This window comes from Pseudonaja textilis, chromosome 1, assembly GCF_049901715.1.
Source record: "Pseudonaja textilis isolate UNSWEBS1 chromosome 1, rPseTex1.2, whole genome shotgun sequence".
Classification (NCBI taxonomy): domain Eukaryota; kingdom Metazoa; phylum Chordata; class Lepidosauria; order Squamata; family Elapidae; genus Pseudonaja; species Pseudonaja textilis.
The window spans coordinates 251,609,081-251,629,020 of record NC_141990.1 but is presented as its reverse complement, the minus strand read 5'-3'; the positions used below and the strand labels follow the sequence as shown (position 1 = coordinate 251,629,020).

The 19,940-nt window shown below is 34.3% G+C and overlaps 1 protein-coding gene across 2 annotated transcripts in view; it reads left to right on the top strand.

Moving 5' to 3' along the window:
- Nucleotides 1-19,940, top strand: part of NELL1 (neural EGFL like 1) — a 566,467-nt gene that overhangs the window by 248,742 nt on the left and 297,785 nt on the right. For both annotated transcript variants that reach the window (XM_087921258.1, XM_087921259.1), the window contains exon 12: nt 2,143-2,271. In XM_087921258.1, the coding sequence (XP_087777384.1) occupies nt 2,143-2,271 (129 nt within the window). The remainder of the gene's footprint in view (nt 1-2,142; nt 2,272-19,940) is intronic.

Genomic DNA, 19,940 nt, shown 5'->3' with positions numbered 1-19,940 from the left:
AAGGAAAATTTAATCTGGTGGAAGCAATTGTAATAAAGATATAAGGATCAAAGGAAAGTCAAGTATAGGAAAATTATACCACAACCTTGATTGAGGTGTGAAGGATTCAAGCTGTAATATTTAAAGAGGTCAAAGAATGTAGTGTTTTTCAAAAAAGATTCACTGTTTGGAAATGTCTAAGTGTATTTTAGGATTTATAAAATCATTATAAAATCATTTCATCATGAGTATCCATGGAGTGGGTTAAATGGAGATAAAGAGGGAAAAAACATGTAAATGTTTTATGTGTTCTTCAGCAATTCCTGTAATGTGAAAATTCATATCAGGCAAGACACTTTTGCCAATGAAGCTATAGTTGTGAGAAATTGAATAAATTTTTAAAAGTATTTTAATGAAATGCCCATTATATTTCAGTTTTTGATAACTTGTACACCAAAAGAATAAATTAAAATTTAGGTAGAATTACTTTTTTTCTGAAATCCATGAAACAAATTTGTTTCGACTCCTTTACTTTTCATTTCAGGGTCCCAAAATAGACGTGGTAGTAATCACTGCTGCCTACTGACTGCCATTCAAGTTATAATTTAATTAGTCAAAGGAATTATTTTTAAATTTTAAAGTGATACTGAGAATAAATAATGGAAAGAGCAGAATGTGATTCAGGGAGAAGGTCTCCTAGTTCAGCTGTCTGCTCAGGCAAGCCATTTCAGACAAATGGTTGTCCAATCTCTTCTTAAAAACCACCAGTGTTGGAGCACCCACAACTTTTGGAGGCAACTTTCACTTGATCCCAAGCTCCTGGGTGGCTAACAGAAGGGGAACAGGTACCTGAAAGAAGTATTGGCAAGGTGATGAAAGTATATTTTGTGTGCTTGAGACAAGTTCATGCAGTAGTTTTGGCTTTGTTAATAGAGTTGGTGTTTGCTAGGCTTCATCCATTGATTTGGGGTCAGATGTTGCCAATATTCAGTTTTATATGTGTGTGTCTAAGTAAGAAGAATAGATTCAAAGTTGACTCTAGTAAGATCAAATGTCTTTGGGTGTTTGGATCATCTGGAACTGGAAACTTTCTACCTCAAGTTCCAATATTTGAGGAGTTGCCACAAAGAATTCTAGTCTCCAAAGCACCTAAAGGCAGGACAAGAAGCAATGGATGGAAACTAATCAAGGAGAGAAACAATCTAGAACTGAGGAGAAATTTCCTGACAGTTAGAATAATTAACCAGTGGAACAACTTGTTGTGGGTGTAGACATTTTTAAGAAGAGATAGGACAACCATTTGCCTGAAATGGTATAGGGTTTCCTGACTGAGCAGTCCCTTCAAACTCTTGTTATTCTGTTAGTTTTGAATGGGCTTACACTCCTGCATTTGGGAACAGTGCACTGTTGGGGTTTTTTGGGGGGTGGGGTGGGGGACTTACAGTTCCTCATTGAGGAGCATTTGGCAGCTGTGGCTAGAATGGCCTTTGCACAGTTTCATCTTACGGAACTTCACTTTGTTGACCTCATGCATGGACTACTACAATGGAGTTGCCTTGAATGCCATTCACTAACTACAGCTGATTCAAAATGCAGTGGCATGGACATTTATGTAATAGTGGTTACTGGTGGGCTTCTGGGAGCAATTGAAGGTGCTGGTTATCTTCTATAAAGCCCATAATTCATAGAACCTGGTTCCATAAAGGCTCACTTGTTTTGTCTAATGTCCAGTCATCCTGAATAGGATTGGTTAATGTATATTGATAGATGTGGGCCATGACTCAGTAAAGTACATCAGATACTCAGTAATATATATGGGTAATGGCTAATTAGATTTCTCTCAAATAAGCAGCCAGGATAAAGTTGAGGTACATTATGATTTTGTTTTTAAAATTGGTTTGATGAATTCCAGAACAAAATGGTAGAAGATCCTTCTATCACCGAGGAACCTAGGAAGAGCATATCATTTTCATATATATCATAAGTAAATGGCATGCTCAGGGGAAGAAAGTCTATGTGCTCTGTTAAGTGTGTATATTAATCAGTAGTATCCATTTTCTGATGCCTTAATATGAATAAATGAATTGCATAAATGATAATTTAACTGTTAGCTTTTTTATTCCATACAGATTTATTCAAAAGTGAATGCATTTCGTTTTTCAGGTCATAATTTCTGTGCACAAGGGCACCGATGTGGTGAAAATTCAGAGTGCAGAAACTGGAACACACGAGCTACTTGCGAATGCAAAAGTGGTTATGTCTCTGTCCAAGGGGACTCTGCCTATTGTGAAGGTAAATAATATGCTCCTGAAAGTAGCTTGATTGTAATCTAGTGAGAAATACTTAGCTAAAACAAAGTCCATGCCGAGTGTCTCATTATGAAGTTCAGTCTTTGCTGCAGTACTAATAATATTACTCACACTTGATTTTTTTTTTTTAATTTAGAAAGTGCAGATGATCTAGAGAAAAGTTTATTCTGAGATTCCCAAGTGACGGATTTGCTTCTTAACATGCAAAAGTGCTATCTCCTCGCCTGTTTAGCTTTGTAATACAGATGTCAAGTATGCTGCTTATTACACTGATAGGAAAAATAGCATGCTTGAGAAATCAAATCAATGCCTTTTGAAAAATGATAAAAGAATCATGTGTGACTTCATTCGATACCTTGGGAAATTTAAAGCCTACCCAAAGTGTCTCTGAATAATTTGTTTTTATGTCTAAGATGTCCCCTTATGTACTCTTGGAAAAATGTTGAAATAAATAGTTTTGGCATAATAAGTTGCATATATGCTGGGCTAGCTCTGGGTTGAAAATGCAGAAAGGTGCTTATTTGTTTATTTGTTACATTTCATTGATACAGTTAACTCTGCATCATTAACACCTACTTCATTCTCTTAATTGGATTCCAAAGACTAATTGGGTTCCCTGTTAGACATGTGCTTACTGTTTTGCATTTGGTACAATCATACTCAATTATATGGTAGTTGGTTGCACTGAAACAAATTCTGTAAGGCTTTATAGTATGTACAGCCCATAGGTTATCACAGTTGTACTATTCTAGCACCATTTAAAACCTAGCTTTAGCGTATGGCTTAATAGTTTCCCTGGAGTTTACAATAACCTTAATTTCAGTACAGGTAAGTTTCTTCTGATCCTAAGTGGTATTGTTGGACAAGACTTAATTTTTAAAAAACGATCTGACATTAAGGCCCATGTGAATCTCATCAGTAAAGAGATTTGTGCTATAGAGCAGGGGTCTCCAACTGTGGCCATTTTAAGTCTGATGAACTTCAACTCCTAGAACTCTCCAGGCAGCTTTGCTGGCTAGGGAATTCTGGGAGTTGAAGTCTGCCAGGCTTAAAGTTGTCAACGTTAGAGACCCCTGCCATAGAGGTAATGTTTTTCTCCGTCAAAGCAAAGAGCCACCGAATGTCATTCCTTGCCCAAACCAGAAAAGATTTCTGTGCACTTTTTTCTTTTTGTTACACTGGAACAAATGTTTCCATTTTTGGCAAGAGCAGATTGGAGAATAACTTGGAAGAAAAACTGGCTCAAAAGTATATATAAGATGTCAGTTCGGACATTAACTTCAGATCAGAGATTAATCTTCAGACATTAAATTCAAATCAACTGAACTGCTTGAGGATATCCAGATTATTATAATTTAAGTTATGATATGAGCATCTAAGCGACCCCAATATTCAGCACAATTTAAAGTCTAATAAGAAGCTTGAACTTCTGTGGTTATATAAATATTTATATTGTGCTGTAAATTGATAAAAGCTAAATGCAATTATGGTCTTTGACCAGCATGAAATACAAATAATTCTGCTGTAAAAATCTTAACTAAAATTTATAATATGAATAAAATGTATAGAGGCTTTAAGTAACTATTTAAAGCAATTTAAAATATAATTTATGACTATCAACAACATTTTAGGACTATGATACAAGTAGAATGAAGGTTACTATTTACGATATATACCAACCAAAAAATGATGCCTATTAGTGTCCTGTTCGACTGACATACTGTAGAATAAGATTTTGCAACACTATGTGTTATAAAAAAATTGTATGTGAGAGAGAAAAAAAGAAGTAAAATTGGCTTGAGTGATCACATATTCCAGTCAAAAGTGGCAAAATAAGGATATTACGAATATCTCTATAAACTGGTTATAAAGTGAGGGTTTTTTTTTCCCTTAGAAGCATTATGCCTTCTATTTTTTATATATTGTAGAAGAAGCATTCACTTTGCTGTATGCCATTTATTTATAGTATTTATGAATTTCATCTTCATGGATCTCTTCTTTTCATTACTTATAAATGCTGTCCTTAAAATTGGTCCTGAGCTTCTTTCTTTCCCTCTACATCTGAGATGACAAAGAGACACTTAGCTGACAAGACGTTAAAATGTACTGTGGAATAAGAAAAAAAGAGCTGTTCTTTGGTTGAAAAAGAACAGGGGAAAAATATCAGAATAATAGGAACTGCTGTAAAGCTGTTATTTCCCATACTTTTGAGTAGTGAAGATCTGTAAAACTATGGTTTTTCATATCTTTTTGAAATGAAAATGACCATAACCATGCGACTCATGAGTAACCCTTAAATGATAGCAGTAGCTCCTAGGAAAAGTGTATTTTCCTCATAGGAAAAGTGTATTTCATAAGCATTGTAAGTCAGAAATTTTTCTATCAATGTTGCAAGAATTCGTTTCAAGTCAATAAAAAACTGTAAAACTTTTTGGCAGAAACTCAATAAAGATTCAGATTGACTGTATATTTATTTTCTTCAATTACGTGTATTTGTTAAACTTAATTTATTCATGTGTATTTTCTTTGAAGCATACAAAATAAAGTTAGAGAATCTTTTTTCTTGGATTTTGTGTAACCTGGCAAGAATTTAAGGGCTTTAGCTTAAAGTTTTACTGGTAGATATTTGCAGTTTTGGTGGAAGGGAAAATTTTAGCATTTTGATTAATACACCAATTGCAGCTAACCATTATGGCAAGTGGTTTGGGTGAAAACTGGTTTTTTTATAACTAGTTTATGCTTTTCAGAAATGATTTACATTTGGAATTAATTGGTGTAAAGTGAAGGGGAACTCCAAGCTTTTGGAAATATTAAGATAGATGGTGAACCAGTATGTCAAATGCCTATAGTTCAGTTAGAGGCTATGGAGGAACATCTTTGGTATATAGTCTTCCAATTCTTTTTGTTTTGAGCGAAATGAAAATCAGTCTGAACTTGCCTCTTAGGTACTTTAGCATTCATACCATTTATTATAATATTTCAGCATCATTTCTAGTGATGTGCATAAGGCTTCTTAGTAACTGGAAGATGCTAGATTTGAGGGATGGAGGGACAGAGTAGGTTGAAATAATGTTGGGATACTGGACATAAATTCTTGGTTTTGCCAATTGTTGCAATCCATTCTCACTAAGAAATGTGTGGAGGGAATTGTATTTGCTTTTCACACTAACTCAAGAGCGCAGACAACTCTTTCCTTAATATTTGCTAAGGCCGGTGGTCTTTGCTCATTTTTCTCACTAGTAACTTATAACATCTTTTAGAGTCATTCAATCATTGTTGTGCCAAAATGCAGACAGGCTTTCTGTCATATCAATGGTAGCCAGGTGATGCTATGAAGTTGTTATAAGTCACTATGGAGAAATGACTTTAGTTTGTTGTCCATCTGCTTGTATGCTGCTTTTTCTCACAGTGTAATAGATATTTTCATAAAGTTAAAGCATAAATCTCTCTGCCAGTAGCTGTAAAAGAAACTACAGCCACAAATTAGCCTATTTTTCTGCCATTTAAATCAGATTAATAGGGTTTTTTTGGAAATTGGACATTTCCTCATAAGATTAGCCATGTCCAATGATGTGTTTACATTTCCTAGTTTTACTGTTAAATGTGTGTTGCTAATTGTACATATATTATAAAAATTAATATATAAATTTGCTACCCTGTGTCTCTTCCACTGAATCTTTTAATTTTCCCTGACTAAAATTTGAAATTGTAGAAAGAATATCTTCAGTGGTAAAGTTTTTGTTGAAGATAATTTATGATTTTGAAAAAAAATGATATTCCTATTCAACATTGATATCTTTTATATGCTCCACAGATGTTAAAATTTTCAGTACAAGTTTTTAGTAGAAGTTGACTAGAGGTGGTATTCAGCAGGTTCTAACCACTTCTGGAGAACCGGTAGAGGAAATTTTGAGTAGTTCAGAGAACTGGCAAATGCCACCTCTGACTGGAGATTTTATAGTATTCTTTCCCTGTCATGCCCACCAAGCCACGCCCATAGAACTGGTAGTAAAAAAAATTGAATCCCACCACTGAAGTTGACCTATGCTAGTTATTTCTTCAAAAACAACAAGAAGATATATTATTGCTTGTTCAAAGATTTTAATTGCCTATCAGATCTTCCCCATAACAGCTTGCTATCTGCAACAGAGAGATGTCTTTTGAGCTAAGCTCAACATCTGACATAGATATATTTTTATGTATTTTCCTTGGCAGCAATATAGAAGTAGTTTGTCACTATCTTCTTCATAATATCTTGACAATTCCCTATCTTATAGATGGTAGTTCCTGAAGATCCTGTGTCCAAGAACTAAGCAGGTCTGGATCTGCTTTGTTTTTGAGATCAGTCAACCTTTAACTTGTCTACCAAATAAGAATCAATTCTAAAAATATTTATGCTTATGAGATGATTCTTCTTCTTTTTCCTAGCATATTCCTGCAAGTGCAGGGTTCACGTTTTGGATCATTGAATACCACTTTGCATGGTCAGCTGCATCTCCAGGGCACAGGCTTGTGGTTTGCATATTTTTGTTGATGGCATCTTGCCATCTCAGTTTTGGGTGCCTGCGAAATTGGCGGCCATTGCCTTCTAGTTGGTAGGCAGTCTTGGAAACAGTGGAAGGTGCTGCTCTTAGGACATGTCCATACCAGAGGACCCGGACTTCTTATGAGAGGATGATAATAATATAATAATCTATAATCAGTTTGTGGTCCAGCTTTATTCAGAATCACCTGGAATATTTCAATGTGTCCTCCTCTTCAGGCCTTAAAATCACATTGTACTTTCTGTCTAGTTACTGATGATCCTACCAGATGTACAAGACAGGTAAGTGCATGGTTCCCCTTGACCTGACTGAATCACTGTATTGATTTTTATACAAGCAGCACGCTTGCTTCTAACTGCCCTCTTCTTCTATAGATCAGCCATTTTTCAGATGATGCCACAGGTACCTTTGAAAACATCAGGAGCATCAATTAATTACCTACACACACAGCCTCCCCCATTGTAGCTTTAGGATGTAGTAGCAATATCTCTGTACCATTTTGTTATACTTTGTCCTACTTCTCAAATGTAAAGGATGTCTCTTATAGAGTCATTTTTTTCTCATCTTATATACATAGTAAGACATAGTAAGACATATTCTGACAGATTATTCCCCAAATAAATACACACGTAGCCATTTCAACTTATTCTGCAATTTTAACCCATTTCAAGCTTTTTACTGTCCACATTCTTAATTCCCTCTCTTCCATGTATTTTGTCCCTATTCCTGCAGTTTTAAATTAGGCAAATATATGCATATAAAATTAGTTATATAGAGATCATTACCACAACTTTTTTTAAGCATTATAAATAACATTCTGAAAAACATTTGGTGTTAGCCTGTAATAAACTATTTTCATTTTAGCAACATACACAGCATTCCCCTCTATTCTTTCATGGAGAAAAACAACCCTGTGGCAGAGGCAATATTCAGCAGGTTCCAACCAGTTCTGGAGAACCGGTAGCAGAAATTTTGAGTAGTTCAGAGAGCTGGCAAATACCACTTCTGACTGGAGATTTTACAGTATCTTTCCTCTACCAAGCCCACCAAGCCATGCCCACAGAACTGTTAGTAAAAATTTTTGAATCCCACCACTGCCCTATGGGTGGGATCGTGTGTGTGTGTGTGTGTGTGTGTGTGAGAGAGAGAGAGAGAGAGGGGGGGGGGGCTCTGAGAGTAAGTCATCCTCCTCACCCACTTTATTTTCATAGAATCTGAGTTTCCCAATTCTTTGTCTGACTATACAGGTGCATTTTTCTCCAGTATCTTGTTCTATAAAATAAGTTTGACAGTGGGTAGTCTAGACTGCTTTTATAACTGCCCAGTGGATTTCTAACTGGATTTTAAGTGATGAAATCCATTTTTTTTTGCTTTCCCAGTCTTTATTTTTTCATTTATTTTTCCTTTTCTGTGACTGAACAAAGATTAGAGAGAAATATTAGTTAATCTGAAAATAGTTTCTAATCATTGAGCTTTGGCTCCAGGTATCAAAGTTTGGGTCTGGTTTCAACAAGGAGTAATGGTATATTTGGATTTGTTTCTTCTCCTTTGTTCTTTTACCCATGTTTAATGGAAAAGAGACGTAGTATTTACATGAGATGATTAGCTGAAGCACTCTTAGGGGCAAATGTTTCTGATTGACTACATTGGAATTGTTGTTTTCAAAGGTTAGTTAGTTATTATTATTTTCCCCTTTAATGTAAAAATAAAAGCCGCAGTTCTGCTTATGCACTCAGTCATCTCTGTTCTTTAAATGCCTTGTTGGGTTATGCTTTTAATGTAATGGATGTGTTCAATGGATCATCTTTTCTGGGAAGATCGTGAACAGAAATATTAAATTCTCATTTAAAATTAAATATTCTTAGTCAATAATGCAGAATTAATGTTTTTTTGTACATTTTTATTCCTTAAACTAATGCTTCACTCTGCTTAGTTGCACATTTAATTGGTAATAATTTTAATTATATTCTTACTTGGAAACTGAGTGATTGAGAAAATGGGATCACGTTAACATATTCCTTCACTTCTACATTAATCATTTCAACTGAAAAATGCTCTCATTCTGGTTGTAAATCAAATGAAAATATAAAAAGATTCTCTGTTTATAACTCAATTTTTAGTTAATTTGTTCGAGGCATTACACTGCACTTGTTTAATGATATCAGCTTTGAAATAGCCTGTATGGTAGAATTGCTTAATTGTCCCTTCCCCTCCCCACAATAAATAACTTGAAGGAGCAAGACAGCTAAGACATTTCTATTTTCTTTTATTCCAAGAAAAGGTGACTTTAGATTTTTGCCAGATAATCTTTAGCACATCTAACCCATTACCATTTGTGTTTGTATTCCAACAACCACATTCTTAAATGGGAAACTTTTCCAGTGGCAATCTTTTAAATAGCAATGATAGTAATATCTTCATATAAAATATTTGGTAAGCTACATATTTTTCTCTGGGTTTGCCAAACTATGAAGTGTTCCTCCCTTGGGGAAGTGCAGAGTCCATGAGAAGTGTGAAGAACCTTTTAATTACATTACTACAATGAATCCCAAAATTTCCCCAAAGTTTCATTGTATTGTTTTTACTATTTAGCCATATTCACTTTGGGTTTTGAATTTTTTTAGAGGAGGGTTATATATTAAGGTTATACTAAAGGGAGGTGTGATGGGAAAAAAGAGTTTAGGAGCCCCTACTAAAACCCCAAAACCACCGTTCTACAATTTCTTCATAAAAGTAGTGAAATCTGAGTTATGCAGGACATGTGGGCACAATTGGGTTATTTTCTGTTGCCAAGACATACACCTTCTGTTTAGTCATAATACAATAGCCAAGAACATCCACATGATTTAATTTAGGTGAAGCTGTTGTTGCAGAAGTCAAAAGCAATTGTGGAATGGAACTTTCTCAACTTTTTTTTTTGCCATGAGATGCTTACAATCAGGAAATTGACATCAGCAGTGCAAGATACTTTGCTTGTCTGTGGATAATTACTCTTCTTGTCAGTTCTCTAGCACAAATGTAGTTAGTACTGTCATTTCCTTTCAGTCCTAAAAAGGTAGTTTTTTTAAAAAAAAGTATTTGAAATCTTTTCATCCAATTTAGTAAATGCTTCTCTTGTTAACACAAAAAGATTTAAATTCTTGAAAAATGAGTCCAGACTGCCATTTTACTGCCTTTTTATATCACTTTCTTTTCTTCCTGTAAGGTATTATTTTAATACCTATTAAAAATCTAGGTCAAATGTAAATATATATTGCAAGTCCAATAATTTATATAGCCATATGCTAAATAAATTATTATATGGCAAATTAATTGAATTGAATTGAATACTTTATCTGCGCAAGTGTGACTATGAACACAAGGAATTTGTCTCCAGTGCAGAAGCAGTGTACACGCAAAGCAACAGAATAATGATAATCATCATAATACGTACATAGCATGATTATGAAGTTTGTGCTATAGGTTGCTCAGAAGGTATCTAATATGAATAACAGTATAGGAAAAATGGTCAAGTGCCATATCTGTAACATGAACAGTAGACTGATGCAAAGAAGGCTTCAGCTCACTCTTTTATTCAGCAATTGAACTATTCTAGATACAACTGAAAAAAACGTCCATCCAATTCATGCCTATTGAGATTCTCAGAACCGAGGAAGCTTCTTGGTGAGAAGCAAAACATCTTCAAGGAAAAATAAAGAAAGTCTAGTTGTCTTTTGAAAAAGCACCTTTGGGACATCCATCCAATTCAGGTATGGGAACTGATTAGGGCTAAATGATTCATCACAGCTTATTAGCATTAGCATCTGTAACAAGAAATAAGATTTACATTTTTTAAAATAACTCAACCATAAACTACTCACAAATTATTTTCAAGTTTGAAAATAATACAGAATGTGCATTAGGGAAAATATATATAAAACCATTAAGCTATTTAATACTAATATTAAACATAATGAAGAAGAATGTGGTAGAGATATTAACAGTCACAGATCATAATTATCCTCCCAGCTTTTATATAATAAATGGATAATGATTAATGTCTAGATTATGTGTGGTCTTCATAAAATACATGAAAGGAAGTAATGAACTGGAAACAGTTTCTTTATTTTTTACCTGAATTCTGTTTTCTTGATACTTTTTACTATATGATTTACTTTATCTATTACATTTCTCAGTAAGGGTGACTTGTTTTTCCACCATATTTATAGAAGTCGTTGTCCAATGACAATTTACTCTTTTCTTATCATACTCCTCCCACCAAATATATTCTGAACATTATCTTCAATTTTTTGGAAAAATGTCTGTGGAGGAACAGAAATTCCCCCCTTTCTAGTACTCCTGATGTAGAAAGTTTTATCAACAACAAAAGTCCCTTGGATGTCAACCAGTGATTTCTTTTTGCAAATATTAAACATCATGTTTTCTGAACAGTTTCTTTTATCCTAATAAAAGGATAAAATAATTATCAGGATAACAGAATCCTAATAATAAAAGAATTAAAATGGAAAATAAGTAAGTCAATAGTAGACTTCTTTCCCTGAATTTATTATGGACCCAAGATCATGATGCAATATGTCCCCTTTTTACCTTAAATGCATATTCAATGGGAGCCAGTGTCATTCTTATTGACAATGAGAGCCAGTGTCCTTCTTAATATATGTACAGACCCTGGCTGTTTGTTAAAACCAGTTATGTGTATTTTATACTTCAGATTTAAATGTTATGTATCAGCTATTATCTTTGAGTTACATTCTTGTATAGGATTTTAGCACAGTGAACATGACCACCAAATATTTTTTTCTACCAACAACTGAAGGTGATGCATGAAAATTCTTATGCAGCTTAATTCAGTTTCAGAATGTTAATAAGAAAGTGTAGGCATTGTAGATATATTCATGTATGTATGCATGCATGTACATGTACATATACATATATGTAGTTAGGTTGTAAGGTTGCTTATTTGTACTTCTATGGATAGGAAAGATGTTTTCCTATTTGAAATATTCCCCAAATTTCAATCAGAAATCAATTTGAAATTTAGTTATAGCCAGGTTCCAGCTTATTTATTTAACAGAAGTGTGTAGTTTTTTTAAAAAATGGGACAATTAAAAACTGTAATGCCTAGCTTTCATTCTAAAAATAGAACAAAACAGAATTCAGCTACTAAGCATGCCAATCTGCTAGGCAGTCAGATTACCATTTTTTGAAAGCAAGTTCATTAATGTCAATGGAGACATCTGTGTCAACAGACATTTTTGTGCAACGAACACATTTCATACAGATTTGTATAACTAATTTGTATTTCTTGAACACATTTCATGTAGATTTCTGTAACTAATTCACATTTCTTCATTTTTAAAAAAATAACATAAATATTTGTTTAATTGTTTCAGCCTATTCCAAGGTACAGTTTCTTTAAGCTGTACTTCATGTTTAGTGGTTTAGTGTTAGAAATACACACACAGTCATGTTTTTAATATTGGTGGCTATTGGGAAATTAAGAGATGTCTCAGGATGGCAGATTTGTAACTAGATGTTACAAATAAAAGTCAATTCTCTTATTATAGGTATAAAAACATTATTGGGTTAAAATCCACCTTTGCTTTTTTATCTGAAAGACTGGCAAATGAAACTGATTGAATTTAGAGGAGTGAAAAACATGTGGTAAAAAAATAAAAAATTGGGCTTTGAACATTGATTCTGTCATTTCTCTAACTATTGGTATGGATTGAGATGGATCTCAGATTTTTGTGCTTTCTTGGTGGTTATCTAATTGAACTGAGGTGATTACATATCTGGCTGATAGGATCTTTCTAACTGATTAACACACAATTTTAAAACCTTCAAAGAGAACAAAAAGTCTATAAAAGTCTCTAACGCATCCACTCCTACAGCTCACCTTCAGGGAAACCAGGATCAGTACCCCTGTGACTGTTCAATGTAATGGTGCTAAAAGAACTGACTTGGGATTGTTCCTTGAACTTACTGTTGCAATGCCCCCATGGTCATGATGATAAATGATGATAAATCTTCAGGTCCACCTGCTCTTATGACCATCTCTGCCAACTGATCTTCACCAGCCTTCCCTCACTGGGCTCATGTTTCTATCCATGAGCGGGCAGGTAACATGGAAACATTCTGTAGGCTGACAGGTGAGAACTACAGATGAGCAGGTATATGCCACTGTACTACTAGGAAGGAAAGGGACCAGGGCCCTACTAGTCAGGGAGATTCTTTGCTGGGGCTTCCCATTTGTGAAGCTGCTGATGGGATGTAAGAACCAGTTCTTCTTGCCATTTGGTAGCTCAGGGGTTACTAGTGGCATTGCTGCAGCTTTGGGGCTTCTTGCTGCACTGGGCAGGAGGTGGATGAATTGAAGGAAGCAGTCTGGAGAACTGAGGTTGGAGCTTACAGGGAATTGGTGCCACTTAATGATCATACAAAGTTCATATAACAATGGCAACAAAGATAGTCAGAAGTGGTGGAACTCCCAGAACTTCCATAGCTAAGTGGACAATCATAAAGTGTTTTGCTTAGTGATCACTTCATTTAGTGGCAGACTTGCCAGTCCCAATTGAAGTTGTGAGGCTTGAACAGGGAGCAAACCCCATACTTACTGGCACTGATAATGTTACCTAGTTGGGTAACGAAACATCTGAAAGCAAACATCCAGTCTCAGCACCAAGAATTCAAAATGACTAATGCTGGAAACTGGGTTTGTTTTTGCCAAGCTTACAGCTATTACAACTAATGTCAATTGATGTCTCATTAAGCTGCTAACAGACATTAAAAATGTAATCTCTTTGCAGAGGCCCTTCTTACAATATGCCATGAGTCATAACAGGCTTGAGCTCTGAATTAAAAATTAGACATCTTTTGTGCACAATCTGGGATGACTTTTTCACTGTTATGAATTACAAATTTAGGGATTATGTTATCCGTAACCTTCATTTTTTCCATTACAAGAATGCTTCAATTTCTATCATTATTTTATCTGATCCAACCAGTTGATATTTAATGAAAAGCAGTAGGTTACTGGATATTATTTTCTGGTTAAATATGACAGTAATCTTGAAGTTACAGTGCTCCTGGGGCTGCTGTGGATTAATGTAGTTCAGAATGGGCTCCTAATTACCAAATAATTCTGGCTGTTTATGATTATAGTTTGTTACACTCTTTTTTAAAGTGGCATCCTGCTTTTAGTCAGTAAATTGTGCAGAGTCATTCCAGCCAGTGCAAATATTGGCATTTAATCAGACTATAGCATACAAACGTAGATTAAGTCTTATGTGTGTAGGTATAATATATTCATAGTAAAAGTAAGCAATTGGGCGAAACTGTCCTTCTTGGCATTAGGTGGACTTCAGCCTTTTTTCTGTAAGAAGAATGAAAGGAAACCAGAAGACTTATAGTACTGTAATACAGTATAAAATCGAGGGCATTCAGGGGAAAGGACTTCGTCTTCAGATATACTAATGCAGGAAAATTCACAGTCAAAATTTCTGGGGAATTCCATACTGTATAACCAATAGAGCAGTTTAGTTGGAAATAAGGATCACAAAAGTAGTGCCTGAACATTTAGCAGAAACACTTGTAGAAAGAGAGGCAAGGAGCTGACTAACATAGTGGTTCTCAACCTGTGGCCCATGGACCAATGGGGGCCATGATATCAACACAGGGGCTGTGAAGGCTTGAAGAAATGTTATGATTTAAATCTTGAGACAAGTCTTGGGGGGTAGTGGTGTCCGTGGCCATAGTCTGTGGCCACAAAAGGTATTCATAGTGGATCTGTGGTGAAGAAAAGGTTGAGAACCATTGAATGCACGTATAACTAAAAGAAAATATTTGATTATTCAAAGGTATATAGAACCTGTTGAAGTTTATTCCTTCCAGACCCTGGAGATTTTAGGAATAGGAGTTAAAAACAAATATTTTAGAGTTGCATCAATCCAAATCAAGAATTCAAAGTAATGATCATAATTAAATGCTTAACCCATGCAGCAGACTGATCTGGTGACAATAGTTTGAAGCTTGTTCTCTGACTGTATCACTACAGACTCAGTCAGCCTTCCTTGTGCAGCTATAGATATTTAAGGAAAGCAACTCTGCTTACTTTTCTTCTGTCCCAACCTTCCAGCATGAACTAGCACTATTCTCCACCAGTTCAGTATGTTGACTGAAGACCAATTGGAAGCCCTTTTACAACAGATGATGGAAAACATATTTTTGTTTTCTGCTGTTCTCTTGGGCATATTGATGAAGCAGAGAAAAGACTCATATTGTTGGGTGATATATTTAATTAAGTGATTAATTGATTTATATGCCATCAGTCAGTACGAGAAATTTAAAAAAAATGAGAAAAAGGTTACAGAGTATGAATGTCAATGAATGTCACCAATATAAACATTAAGATGGAAATAATAATATGTCAATAATATATCAATAATTTCAGTGCATCTTAGTATAAATAATAATTAATCTGGCAGTTGTGTATGCCAGTACTGAACTTCTACTTTTTATAATAGAAATTCATTTATTATTGATATATGGATGGATTTCATTTTCTAATGTTTCTATTTTGCCAGCTCTTTAGAGATTTCCAATAGTTAACATTCAAATAAAATTCAAATTAATCATCATAACATCAATTGTATAGCATAAATAATAATATAAGAAAGGAAAAAAGTAAATATATGTGTGGGGATTAGACACAGTTCATGTAGCAAATTTTTATCCCCTAATCAACTTGTTGAGATCCTAAGCCTTCCTTGATTTGTGGAAAGTTGGGAATGTTGAATTTCAGAAGCCAGGAATGGGGCAGTCAATGAAAAAAGTGTTTTTACAGAGAACAAAAGCATGCAGCATCAACTCTGCATATTTAAAAGATCATTGTTTTTCTCTCTTTCTCTCAAACACACAGAAATATTTAGTTTAAAAAACTGAAAACACATTTTTGCAAAAGGATATCTGTTTTTGAAAGCCCAAATAATGGAATTTTTCTAGAGAATCTCTCTCTCTCTCTCAGAGACACACGCACAAATCAAATTTAGAGATTAGAATTAGAGACTATGAAAGTCAACATATCCATATGTAAGCAAGGCACCATGGAAATGTCTGAGTGGAGGACTGCACAATGCCTATGAAAGTAAAGACAGCTTCCCAGAGATTTCTGAATCCTTTACTGATTTAAAAATCCATAATCAGAGTTAAGAGGTTTTATGATTGGGTAGCTGTATCTGAATTATAGACTGAAAGTCCTGATTTCCTGAAGAGCACATGTGTTTCAATTTGATAGCCTGTCTATGAACTAAATTACATTGTACTGAGATTTCATTTTCATTATTACTGGGCAAAGTCAAGATAGATGGTTTGCAGTCTCATATTTGAGGGTGAAAAAGGGTGCTTACTCTAAAGATGTAAACATCAACAAAGTAATGTCAATTTTGTGTGGAATAAGTAAATTATTCCAAATCTTATAGGAAAATAACATTTATGTCAGTACTTGTCCATAGATATATTTGTATTACTAAATTCTGTCTTGACAGGGGAATTAGACTACATGTGGGAATTGCCAAGCCTTGGAATAGTTAAACTGGAATTATTTGTTGTTCCTTTGAGTCGGTTTAGTTATATTGGTACAATATCACACTGAGTTTTATTAAAAATGAGTTTCAATTTCTAATATGATACCCATGTGTTTATGAATTATGCTGCACGAAAATGTCATAAATAATTATTGTTCCAAATAAATTCAACCTTGCAATAATTTCTTATGTTTAACAGCTCACTAGTGAAACAGATTGTAACTATCATGGTAAGATTTATCTTTGAAAACACTCAATGTTGCAATAACATCTCTTCATTCAGCAAATGTACCCAAGTTTTAGGATTTATGTGCTGTCATGAATAGTTGGATATCTTTTACCATCTATGCTAATAATTAGTGAGTGGGTGTTTGTCTTTTGTTTGATACTAGCTGAATGACCGTATTAATTTAGTCTCTATTAAAGTCAAGCAGAGCCTTGACTTTGACTTTAATGCTTTATTGTTTAATTTAAATGTTATCCATAGTAAGAAATAAATGTTAAAGGTAAGTCATTAAACGTTGGTGCATATGCATCAGAAACTGGTAATTTGTAAGCATTGTGAGTAGAAGTCTAATGTGGATACTGGGATGTTATCCAGCACTGTTTGGGTAACAATTTGACTTAATCCCCAAAAAAAAAAATGTTTTCCTGCATAGGTAAAGTTAAGAATGGTGATAAAAATACCTTGGAGATCTTAAAAACTTTTTATGTGAAGGCATTAATTTTTTTCAGATGCATAATGAAATATATAGTGCGAAAAAGACAGCATTTTATTTCTATACTGTAGATGCTATCATAGAAGGTATACAGCAGTATTCATTCTCTTTTGGCATGTTATCATTAATTATTTTACTCATACATCACTTAAATACATAGGTAGCTTAAATCTTATTGATATCAGTGAGGTATATGCAGTCATATAATTGTAGCTAGATTAGGTTGGCTGCCCTTTCTTCTTTTAATGTCAGGTGGATGTTCTAGAAAAAAGAACGTTTACAAAGGCCTGGGAGAAAAGAATATCTAAAATGTGATCAGGTCCTCATATTGCATTGAATCATGGTTTAATTTTCCATGGTTTATTGAATGAAACACCATTTACCTACCACATGCCAAACACAAAGCAGTCAAATAAACTATTATGACAGTGTGTTATAAAGTCCAACCAATGTAAAGGTGCTTCCTTATAAATTTACTATTCTGCTCTCATTTTGAAACTGGTAGTAAATATTTTGACATTTTGTTGAAATGTATTGATACAGGTAGGGAGCCCATTAGAAAGACAAGTTTCAAGCAAATTCCATTGCTTCTTGGTTATTTATGGGAATATCTATGTTTCTATCAGAATATTCAGCTACCATAATTGGTTGCAACATTTTCTTCCAAGTTGTATTCCAAATATCAAAAATCAGAAAGTGATGCTTATGGGTTTCTTAAATATGTGGAACAACTTGGTCTTGGATCAGACCATTGCTCTTACTCAATGACAACACAGTTACCTTCCCTAATTCTTGTTATCTGATGTCCTTTTAATCTAAGTGATGGCAGCAAGGATTGAACTAGGACATTTTACTGGAAATCATATATTATGTTCCTGAGAAATGGTGACTCTCCAAATAGCTAAAAAGTTGATGCATCAATTCAACTGGTTCCATTTATTAGTGTTGACAGTTTCATTGTTGAGTTGTGCTTTCTTAACCATGAAATATATGTTTTATTCTGGACATATATTTTATAGCCTATTCACCTAACAACTGAATAGCATAAAGTCCTTTTATATTTCACACTTAGTTCTTTTTACTGATAGGTATGTTTACTTTTAAATATTCCTCTAGTAAATAACTCAGCTAGCTTTTCTGTACACTCTGTAAAATTATTTTTGGACTCCAGGAATCAGGCAGGTATAATCCAGTGTGCAGCTACCATGGACTGATCAATGGACATGGAAGCTTTCTTGTCTTGTATGCAGACTTTTCCAAGGCATTGTTATACAGATAGTCTTCAACTTACGACCCCAATTGAACCCAAAATTTCTGTTGTTAAGTGAGACATTTTAAAGTGAATTTTGTCCAATTTTACGTCCTTTCTTGCCTCTGTTCTTAAGTGAATCATGGCAGTTGATAAGTAAGTAACCTGGTTGTTATATGAATTTCCATTGACTTTCCATTGACTTTTCTTGTCAATGGAAAGCCAAAGAAGGTGTCAAGAGGAAATCACATGACCTTGGGACAGTCTTAAGTATGAACCAGTTGCCAAGTATCTAGACTTTGATCACATGATCATGAGCATACTACAAAGATTGTAACTGTGAAAAGAGTCATAAGTCACTTTTTTCAGTGCCGTTGTAACTTTGAAAAGTCACAAAATGAACTGTTGTAAGTCAGTGACTACCTGTAGTCCACATGAAACTCAATGCTTAAGGCAGATTTAAACTGGGCTGGTCTTCAGTTGGCCTGATTGAGGCATTTTCATAAATAGAACTTGAACTTTGTCACCCACTGCTTCTTCTATCATTATGAGATGCTGATTCGGTCAGAAAAACAAAATGCCGTAATTCCTCAATAAAGGATGTTCTGAGGAAAAAGGGGGTCTTACCTTTTCTACTACTTCTCACTTATCAAAGTTTGTTTTACCCCTTTTTGTTGGTCTAATCAGGTATTTTCTTTATAAATTTAATTCACTACTTCAGTAATCTTGCTTCCTTATTTATACAGCACATATTTAAAAAATATATAATTTAGAAGGATCTGTGAGACAGTTAAAATATGTTAAATTTGTGTCAAGGTGGAATTAAATTAAGTCCCTGGGGAATCAATTATTTTAATTTTCTTCCCTAGCCATGTGAAATCTGTTTAGAGTTTGCTAAACAACATTAAGAATACATTTGCTTTTATGTGAATAAAAGTCCAGGATTTTGAATTTGAAGATGAAGCTTTATATGGATTTTCTTGTGTTTTGTGATATAGATTAATTTGTAGTTTATTTAGTTTATGCCTATGCTTTGGGCTTAAAATTTAAGTTTATCCAAGTTGGTCATAAGTGTCAGGACTGGTTGTAAGGCCCCTTTTTGAGCACTGTGGTTACTTTGAATGATTGTTAAACAAATAGTTGTTAGTCAAGGACTACTTGTAATCGTTGTTCACTCCTTAATCAAAAAAGCCAATTTAGCCATTTCAGCAAGCTCCACCATCATCATGAGCCATTTCTCCATTATAGATGTTTCTACATTCTTTCATCTTTGTGCATACAGTAGCCTTCCTGAAGTCACCACATATAAAAACCAATAAAAACTGACCATCCCTAAATTGTAGTCAGAAAAATTTCTGGTTTCATCCAAGTATTAAAGTTTAAAATTTTCTGCATCCCTGTTTGGTTTGTGTCCAATAGGGTTTTTTTTCCTGCTTTTTCACAAGTTTTAATGAAATACTGTGAAGGAAGCATAACCTAGCTGCCAGTGAGAAAAAAAAAAGGTGGAATATAGAGATAAGAAATTAAGAACTTTTGAGAGTCCGAAAATAGAAACT